Consider the following 10264-nt stretch of genomic DNA (forward strand, 5'->3'; position numbering starts at 1 on the left):
TTATAAACTTAACTAAAAACATCTTCTTGATCAGCTTCTGCTTCATTATTTGATTCAAGCTGTGTAAATCCAGTAAAATGAATAGGACGATGTAATTCTTCATAAAATGTCAAGGGAATATCTAATTTCAAATCATAAAGTTCATTTGGATTGAAAATTGCCCCAATAAAGAAATAATTCCAAATATCATCATCAGGTACCATAAATGTCCCCATAATCTTATCAGAAAGAATCAATTGTGCCTTTTTAGAATAACTGCTTGAAAAACCAGGTGGTGCATCAGAAACTAAATCAGCATTCGATTTACCCCATTCATGTCCTTCTTTTGTCAACTCAAATGCAGACAATGTAACGGATCCAGGTGTATATGCCACTGACATCGAAATAAACGACTTGGAAAACTCAGGACAAAGTCTGGAATGAGTAGTGATTTCACTAGGTGTCATATGACTGAAATCTTGTGATTGAGTATGTATCCATCCTAATAATTCTAAATCTTTCAAAAATCCTGTAGGTTCTGGCAAATTGTTAGGAAACTGAATAGTGTTTGTACCTCCTAATTGTGGAACAATTGCAATACATTTCACTTCTTTAACCTCAGCATGATCCGCTGGTGACTTACCATAAAGGAATGCACCAACTTGAATTCGTAAATCCGATATCTGTATAAACTTCTGTAAAATATTCTTGGGGAAAATGTATGTGAATGAATCATCATCGATATAATCTTCAGAATTGACATAAATATTCTTGGCTCTAAGATGTAAATTGTTTGCAGCAATTGCCCTATTTCTCCATTCGTTTTTAGATGAGAAGGTCAGTTGTTCATAATTAGTAGTAGTAACAGTAACAATTTCTTCCCCATGCACATTGGTTGTAGTTGTTTTCAAAGCAGTCAATTCCTTGTTTTCAACTTCAGTTTTAGAACCTTCAATATCAGATATCTCTTGACGTCTGACGGAAGGTGCTCTGATATTCTGTCCCAAAATCAAATCTCTGATTTCTGATTGAGTCAATGATTGAATATTAACATTATATTTCTTAGAATAATCAGTGAGAATTAAATCTCTCAATTGAGTCTCAACGTCAATCCATTGTTCATCCGATAATGTTGGCCATAAATGGTGTTCTTGCGTAACAATACTTGAATCAGGACGTAAAACATGATAAGTCATTTCTTGATTAATTCCTAAAGCTCTCAATAATAAAATCAACCTTGAAAATGCTGTATATGGTGAAATAGTCTTTAACCAATCGTCGTACATATTAAACAATACCATTTGAGGTTCATTTGCCTTAAGAACAATATCGGCTAACTTATCAATTTTCATGGCAGATCCAAAAGGTAAATGAAGCTCTGAAGGTCTAAGTGAAATATTTGGGAAATCTAACATATGTACTTCCAATGGATCCATCATACCCTTTCTTGTGACAATCAATTGTTTAGGTTGTTCTTCTCTGGGTAATGACTTAATCAATGCAGCAACTTCTTCCGCAGTCTTCCATTTAGCCAATTGTGCTAAACGCTTTTGACCCAGCCAAACAGACGTATGAATAATTTTCAAAAATAATTGACCTGACTTTGGGTTCAAGATAAATACACACCCATTAATTGGTTTAGTTGCCAAATTTCCTTCAAAAGTTTTATGAACTGTAACTCGGTAAACATTCGTATCATCAATAAATAATTGGGTATCGTTACTAAATAACTCTGCGTAATTATTTGAATTTAAGAATGCCTCTTGTGGTTGAGCTTGGTATAATTGTAAACCTTTACGAATACGTTCTCTCAAAACATAAAGAGCTGGATTTGCTTTCATGATTTCTCGCATTGCATTGTGAATTAATGGCTTCAATCCTGGGAACCAATTACCATACACATCATACATGTTATATGCCAAATCAATTGCAATAATAATACCTGTTGGTGAAGGATATGTACTAGTTCCATCAGTTGTGTAGTCTAAGAATTTGGCTCTCGCATATCTTGAAATATCATGAGAATCATAATCACCATAACGCAATTGCACGTCAATCCAAAATTTATTAGTAGTAAGTTCCATTTTATCATCTTTGTCATTTAACAACGAGGGTTTCGAAACATTCCATTTATATGTACTTGTCAACACAATATCAGCAGTAGATGTATTCATATTGTATGATTTACGTGGATGGATGGCTTGCTTTTCTACATTATCAATTTGCAATACTTCTAATTCCTTATCAAACACTTGACATAAATCTTGAACAACACTTTCATGAATCTTCTGCCATAAATGAGCTCGAAATATTTGAATCAATGAAATCTTCAATGTTGGAATCTTACCATGAAGGAAAATACCAGTTAAATCAAGTTGCACCAAGAAACCAACGTACACATTTGCTCTATTAATTGTTGGAGACCACCATAAAGTAAAACGACGATTTGGAATTTGACTCAACCCGGACCTTTGGGCATTTGTTAATTTCTTAAACTTCAAAGAATCCTCAAAACCAGATGCTTTTTCCCAAAACAAACCTTCCCACGAATCGAATCCTGTCCCTTTAAATAAAGTATGTTCAAGAATGGTTTCAATTCCTCCCAATGCTTGAATAACATCAGTTCTATATGCATTAAGATTCCATAATTTACCATCATGATGATTGCTTGTCCACCAGAATGGATTGAAACGTGGTAAACTAAATTGTTTAAATTCTCTTCTAATTCTATGACCTTTATCGTAAGCCAATGTATGTCTATCTTTTTGAAACAAGGTACTAATACGAGGTAACCCTCTATCCCAATTACTTTCCATATCTTCAAAAGTAAGACGACGATTCTGCTCTAAGGCTTCTTGACGCTTGATTGCATATTCTGCCCACACTCTTTGAGAATCAAGGAATTCATTTTCCCAAGTTGTAACATATCTAAATATGGTTGGAATCATTTTTTCTTCTTGATGGGACATCCCTGCTCTAAAATGAGTGATTCCTGAATCAGTTTGTGTTGACCATCTGAGATCAGATGCCGGGATTAAAATATGAGAGGCACTCAACATACCCAATCCACCAATTTCTTTTGGAGTATAGAATACAGCTGGTGGGAAACGTGATGGCATTTTCGAATTAAGTCCCATTTTCACTCTGTTCTGGATTTTTGTTTCACATTTGACTAATACATCCAACAATGATTCAGTTGCGACTGCGGCTTCTCTATAATACGTAACCAATGCGATCAATGCGGTATTCCATTTTGCAGCAACTTTAGTAAAAGTAGTTGAACCTGAAGACATTAAGATTTGACGAATTCTATTATTGAAATTATCCACTGCTTCTTGTGAAACTTGAAGATAGGCTTTGGCTGTTCTTTCCTTTGTTGATTGGTCAATGAGGTCCCAAACACCTTCTTTTGATGAATTACTTTCTTTGGCACGAATCTTCGGAAGTATTCTGACTTCAAAACCACACATCAGGAATAACAAGTTTGGATTGTCTCTTGAATAAACCGATGCAAATGTATCCTCAAATTCTATTGATGTAAGAGATGGTGGTATTCTACCACTGATTTCCCAAAATACTGCCTTTCCCAAATTGACATCATGTCTCATTAATCTCATACGTGAATCCCTTGGCCAACAACGTTTATTGTTATATCCGACAACATTTTCAAAGTTTGGATCTGGGTTTTCAGAAAGATACTCTTGAATTAAACCATTACCTTCATCGTTGTCAAATCGGAAAAATATATGAATTTTGTCGAGATACCGGGAATATAAGCGTATAGGTGAGGCGGTTTCAGTTTCTGTATCCTTAAATTGAAGGAAATTGTTCGGATTTTGGACTGGTCCTGCAAGTTCTAAAGCCCTGTCTAAACCTAGAATTAATAAATCTACAACCAATCCATAATATTGATAAACAAAAGATGAAAATTGTAAACCTCGTATTAATCCAAATTGATTCACATGGTTCATATCCTTATATGTGAGATTTACATTATTCTTTGAAGTGATATAATCAGCAATATTAGTATCCAACACAAGTCTTAAAAGTCTATTCAATAATGTGAAATCGATATTCTCAGCAAATTTACTTAAAGAAGTTTCAAGCATAACATTACATTCGCCATTTGAAGTATCCCAAACATTTTCTAAATTATTAATACCCTGACACCATTTATATACCAACAATGGAGGAATTTCATCATCACTTGGTTTAACCCAATTTGGAAAAAGTCTACGTTTGTCCGATTCGTACCATAAATATTGATCAAGATATGCATCAGTGATCTTTTCTAATGGATCAATTGCATAGGTGGGAACAAGGTGACTATAATAATCCATCATTTCTAACCCAACTTCTTTGAAGATTCTTTGCGTAAGTAAAAATTTCTTAATTCTTGCCAAACACTCATGTGGATTGTCATATGCTTGTTCAATCAATGCTAATTCTTCTCTCTGAGCGGAATTCAATCTTGCATTTGCGTTATAACTCTCCTTTAAGTTTTCCAATGCCAAAATCAATAACTTTGTATCATGCTTATATGAGATTGGTGGGAATGGGATCGGACTAAATTTCCTACTTTCTAACCAATGCACCATAGTTTGGAAAATTGCAACTGCTTCATCTGGAGACACGTAGGGTCCATCTTTTCCAAAATTCATTTGCCTTTCTTGTTCATTCTTAATCCATAATCTTGTCAATCTTCCTAAATTCTTCTTAGCTACTGTCTTTTCAACCCCAACACCTTTTTTGATCCTTTCTCTATTATAATGTGCAACTGAAATCCATCCATCTGCTTTAGCTTTGATATAACGTTCGATAATCTTTTCAATTGGCTCAGGTAATCCAGGGACTTTCCAAGGAATATTGGCTTTCCAACATCTCCAAGCTTCACTTAAATGTTGAAGAATAGTTTTTGATTTATTCTGTTTAAGTCCTTCCGGAATCATATCCAAAATATCATGCATAACTTGTGCTCTTAATTCTAAATCATAATATGAATCAACTCTTTGTTTCGTAATAGTCTTAGCCACATCATTTTGTCTTCTTCCTTCAAATTGTCTTGCAATTAAATTTCCTAACCATCTTTCCAATAATGGTACAATTCCTCTCAAGAAAAATAACCATACTCTCCAAGCTGGTTGCCAAAATCCACAACCAGGACCCTTTCCAATAACTTTATTGAAACGGTGATAAACTATGTGTTTAAGATCTTTGCACTGCCTAATTTGATGCATGACTTTGTATTTATATCTATAAATTCCTGTAAGCTGTCCCAAATGATTCAAAATGTAATAAAGTCCATCTGCCAATTGATAAGCATCGACATTTCCCAATCTATATTGAACATGGGAATCAACGATTATTTTAACCACTCTTAATAATTCACGAATTAAATGGAAGGCATTCCCAAATCTTGACCGTTTTCTTTCTTTGGTGGTCAAAGTCTTTGTTGGTTTTAGGTTGAAATTGTAATCTAAATGAAGATAAGTCAATCCCTTTTTATGAATCAATAAATTCAACATGTTAAAACCTTGTCTGCACACTTGTAAACCAGCTTCTACCCAATCTATCGTCGTCTGTTGGAAATATTTAGTTGCTTTCAAGCTTTTCAAAAGATGTACTTTTTTCCGATTCCTAGATTTATTCTTTCGTCCTGGTGGATTATGCAAGTCATTTAAGATATGATTCTTTAATAATTTCTGATATGAAATCCGCACCTTGGTTGTGCTTCCTTTTGGTGCAGGTCGTTTATACCAACTCTTGGTTAACGCAACATCTTGGGCCCTGATCATTTTTCCACTACGACGGTTGAATGGGAATGGTGCCGATAGTAATTGTAACGCTTCCGCAGTTCCTTTCGGTTCAATTGGTAATTCTATTTCATCGTCATCTATTTCCATTTCATTCGCTTCTGCAGCTTCATCTTTGGTATCTTCGTCATCTAAGTCCCATTTGAAGAAAGGCTCAAAATCTAAGTCTAAATCTTCTTCCTTTTCAGTTCTAATTTCAATTGGATTATCCTTAGGTAGAATTAAATTATAATTGGAATTAAACGTAAATCCTTCTGTATTCTTCCTTTTGCTTTGGTTGCAATTTATTACCGAATGACACGGTACAAGTGAGACATCCTTTACAAATGAATTGTACAAATATGGAAATGAAACTCTATATTCAGTACGAATTGGTATCCGGAAAATTATTCTATCAATAGCATTAAATTCAGTAAAATCCTCCAATTCTGGATTATTTCTATTCTCTTTAAATCTTGGTTCAAATTTAGGACCCCCAGGTAAAGAAACATTTAAATTCTTAGCAGTAAAGAACGCCTTCTTATTAAATAAATGATTCTCATTATTATTCTCAAGCAACAAAGGTTGAGAAGTTTCATACAACTTATTCATCGTTTCTAAATCCAAATTCCATTTCCTGTATGAATCACCATTCACAAAATCCAGATCTTCAACTAGGGGTTTTTCGTCATATATCCAATCACCCACCACTTCATCCAGTTCAATCTCGGATCTAATTGCCGGCAATGGCTCAACATCTTCCAAATTCTCCAGCCAATCAAGCGGAGGTTCTTCATCATCAAATGGTGGGAATCTCATTCTTTTAAAATGTTTCCTGTCTCGTTTTTCACGTCTCATCATTATCCAACTATTCGCCCATTGTGCAGTATATACCGGTTCAATAACACGAGGAATCTCATTCACGAATGTAATCGCACCAGTAATGTGATATAAGACTTTGACTTCTTTAGTTTGTTCCCAAGGTTGTGGCATATTTTCTAATAATTTTAATAATGCATGAGGTAAATATTTCAAAGAACCTAAATGAGATAATTTATCCAGAGCCACTTTTTTGGAAGATAGATCGCCATGATCAATCATGATCTTACGGAGATGTTGAGGTGGCATTTCTGGTTTGGTTGGTTGAACTGTTCCTCCCTTTGATGTAAGTTTTTTGGTTTTAAATCTATCTTTTTGAATTTGTAGCCATATTCTTTTACGTGATTGTAAGTCTTGCTTGCTTGTGTCTGGATGTGGTCGTTTGGGAGTATGAGATGGAGGCGGTGGACGTGGTGGTGTTAGTCCGGTTGGTGGTCTATTGCTTGTTCCAGAAGGTGGTGGCGGTGGAGGTGGTGGTGCTCTCAGTCTGATGGAACTTGTCAGTGGTGGAGGCGCAACATTATTTCTGGTCGATAAATTGGGATTATTCCTTCCAGGCATCCCAGGAGGAGGTGGAGGTCTCTGTGGAGGAGGAGGAGGTGGTGGTGGTGGTAACTTCCTTCCCATTCTTTATATTATGATCAATTGATTGAATACTAAAATGAAGAAGTGAATGCTTTGGCTTTGTTTGTGTTTGCTCTTCTCATTAAATCTTTTTACAACCAATGTCGCAAATAATCAATGTCGCACAGTTGTAGCGACATCCAGGGTTGGTCGTGTATATGTTTCAAAAAGCAAAGAACTTTGTACATTTGATTCCGGTGGTGTGTGGATATCAATCAGTTATCCGGTTTCATCTTTTTACGGTCTACAAAAAAGGGGGTCTAAGCAATAGTGAAGGACATGCCTTCGGATATATTAATCACAGGAAGTAACATAACCAATGCTACAACCGGAAGTACTATTATCGAAACACAAGAAGAAACCGAAGATTATTGGGTTTTAGTTAAATTATTGACAGCATTTATAGACGCAATATGGGAACAAAGTGAATCATCAACAATTAATTCAATTCCTTGGAATAGATTAGGTGCAATAAGCACCTATTGTTGTTCGATATATGGGTTTTCATGTTTGATTATGGCACTTATACTAAATCGAACTTTGGTTATGGCCTCCACAAATACGACACACAATCAACAAATAGCAATTAATAGAAATCGTGGGTTGATTTCGGCCCAAAAACTGGCATTTATCTTAAAGAATTTGAGTATTATATCGTTACGTATTGGAGTAGTTGGAGTTTTGTTGTATAGTGGATATAATGTTTTGGTTGCTTTGAATCTTTTGAATCATATTGGCTTACCTGATAAGAATCTTAAATGGTTATATGAGTTGTTACCAGATAAATATTTTGCATATGATGTTGGGTATTATTCAGATACGAAATATATGAAAACTCCTAATTCACAAGTAATGATTGGACCTACTAGTGATATGTATTGGCCAGTATTTTTGAATTTTTGTTTATCTTCATTTACAGAAACTTTGATTGCCCTGATTGAAGGTAAGAAACCATATACTGAAAGTGGGATTACAATTTTTGAACATTCCTTGGCATTTCAGGAATTTAGTAGTAATGGGGCTTTCTTTTTTGGGAATTCTAAATTTCATAAAAGACCTACTGAACAAGTATTAATCACTACTTTGTTTCTGATTCTTAATCATTTAAATATTCATATTGGGGCATTATTGAGTAAGAATAGATATAGATTAATTCCACTGTCAATTATTGGAATTGGGTTTTTAAGTTATTATATTTCAACATTTTCCAATTGGAGAGTATTACAATTCCCATTCATATTGATTTTAACATTTACTCCGCAAGTACTCATTCTCATAATTATTGCTATAAGTTTCGCAATATTTATAATAGCTATAGTTGTCAATGGTTTTGAAATAAAAGGATTAAATTATGGAAGTTTTTTCTTACATGAGTCAGCCGATGAAGAATCTGGAGGATTTGGTTCATTAAACTTATCTATCAGTCTCAATGATGATTTCTACACTGCATTATTAAATATGGGAATGTTGGCAATTACTCTGGCTGGTAAATCGAGTTATATCACAGAGCTTAGTCTTGTAACACTAGATGATCAAACATGGTTGGAAAGATCTATTTGGCAACAAATTAAGGATAAATTATCAAAGGATCATCGTTCCAATAGAGACGTAATTACGTATTTAAGAGAGAATAAGATGAGTGGATATTGCAATATAATTTCGAAACCTACACAAAGATTAATTTCTGGAGGACCAGAATCTGAAAGTGTTGGCGGAGGCGGTGAATCTGATGAAAAAGATGCCAGTGTGTGGAGAAGAAGAGCTAAATATATGAAAGAGATGCTTATAGATACTTGGCAATTATTATATGGATTAATTGTAGATTGGTTTATATTGGAATATGTACCTGGGTTATTTAAAAGAAAAGTCTTGCATCAACATTTAACAAGTATTAGATTTTATGAAGAAGAAACAGAAGAAGAGTTTGCTCGTAGAAAGGCCAAAACTCCTCAATTTTTAAAGAAATATGTCAAAAGAAGAATTGGTGATCCATTTACTGGTGTCTCCTCGATAGATAAATCTAAGAAACCGGAAATTGCAAATACTGATTCATATTCAATAAAAGATTTTCAAAATGACTATGTAACTATACTTTCTGGCAAACAATTATCTGAAGTTGACAATTCAGAGGATTATCATGAACCAAGTTATGAATCAGAATCAGAATCAGAATATGAATCTGATATGGAGGAAATACATACATTGGGAGCCTTAAGAGCAGCAAGAGGGGCAACAACATCGACAGATGTAAGCTCTTCTGCCCCTCTCCCAATCCAGGAGCTTTTCACCGTAGAAGAGTTTAATGAGTTATTAACGTCTTCATCGACTAATTTGGATATATTACAACAGCATATGCATTCTGATGGAGTTATGACCAGGTCAAAGTATAGAGCATTAAGACGTCCGTTAGAACAAAATCAAGAATTATCAAATGATGAAAGTAGTAAATTATTAGAATTAATTTTATCCAAAAGAATGCCTCGGGAAGATGAGAATAGTGTAGGTGATGACGAGTTTGATACTCATTCATTGTCATCTTCAAGATTAGATTGTGTTATTTGCCAAGTTAATACGAGAGAAATAATTACTTGGCCATGTAAATGTTTTGCTATATGTGAATCTTGTAGATTGAGTTTAGTATCAAAAGGTATTGAAGGATGTGTTTGCTGTAGAAGAGAAGTCGAAGGTGTTTCAAAGGTATTTATACCTTGAGTTCTATTTTTGTTATATTTCATGGGTTTTTTTGTATTCTGTGTTTTTTTGTATATTAAAGTATTTGGTATTAGTTTATAAGAATGAAAAATTATGGGAAGTTATTAGAAATCGGTTGTTGTTTGTACAAAATTTATAAGGTCCATAAATATAGAGATCTGGATTTATCATCTCAAACAAAATCTCAAAGACATGGTCCCAAAAGGAAACGCTAGCATGTCAGCATCTTCTGTATTAACATACTCCTCAAGATCATCGTCCAACAACATCTCAACAAT

The 10264-nt window shown here is 34.3% G+C and overlaps 2 protein-coding genes across 2 annotated transcripts; one reads left to right on the forward strand and one right to left on the reverse strand. All coding sequences in view use genetic code 12, as the record gives it.

Annotated features, from left to right (window-relative positions):
* Nucleotides 1–8: 8 nt before the first annotated feature.
* PRP8 (U4/U6-U5 snRNP complex subunit) lies at nt 9–7277 on the reverse strand (the record flags this gene model as incomplete). Its single annotated transcript, XM_049410152.1, has 1 exon — nt 9–7277. The coding sequence occupies one exon, from the start codon at nt 7275–7277 to the stop codon at nt 9–11; it is 7269 nt and encodes a 2422-aa protein (XP_049260699.1).
* Nucleotides 7278–7553: 276 nt separating this feature from the next.
* J8A68_006023 (putative ubiquitin-protein ligase) lies at nt 7554–9986 on the forward strand (the record flags this gene model as incomplete). Its single annotated transcript, XM_049410153.1, has 1 exon — nt 7554–9986. One exon carries the CDS (start codon nt 7554–7556, stop codon nt 9984–9986), a length of 2433 nt encoding a protein of 810 aa, XP_049260700.1.
* Nucleotides 9987–10264: the final 278 nt, after the last annotated feature.

The sequence above is a fragment of the Hemisphaericaspora subhashii genome, assembly GCF_019202705.1.
Source record: "Hemisphaericaspora subhashii strain CBS 10753 chromosome Unknown scaffold206, whole genome shotgun sequence".
Classification (NCBI taxonomy): Eukaryota; Fungi; Ascomycota; class Pichiomycetes; order Serinales; family Debaryomycetaceae; genus Hemisphaericaspora; species Hemisphaericaspora subhashii.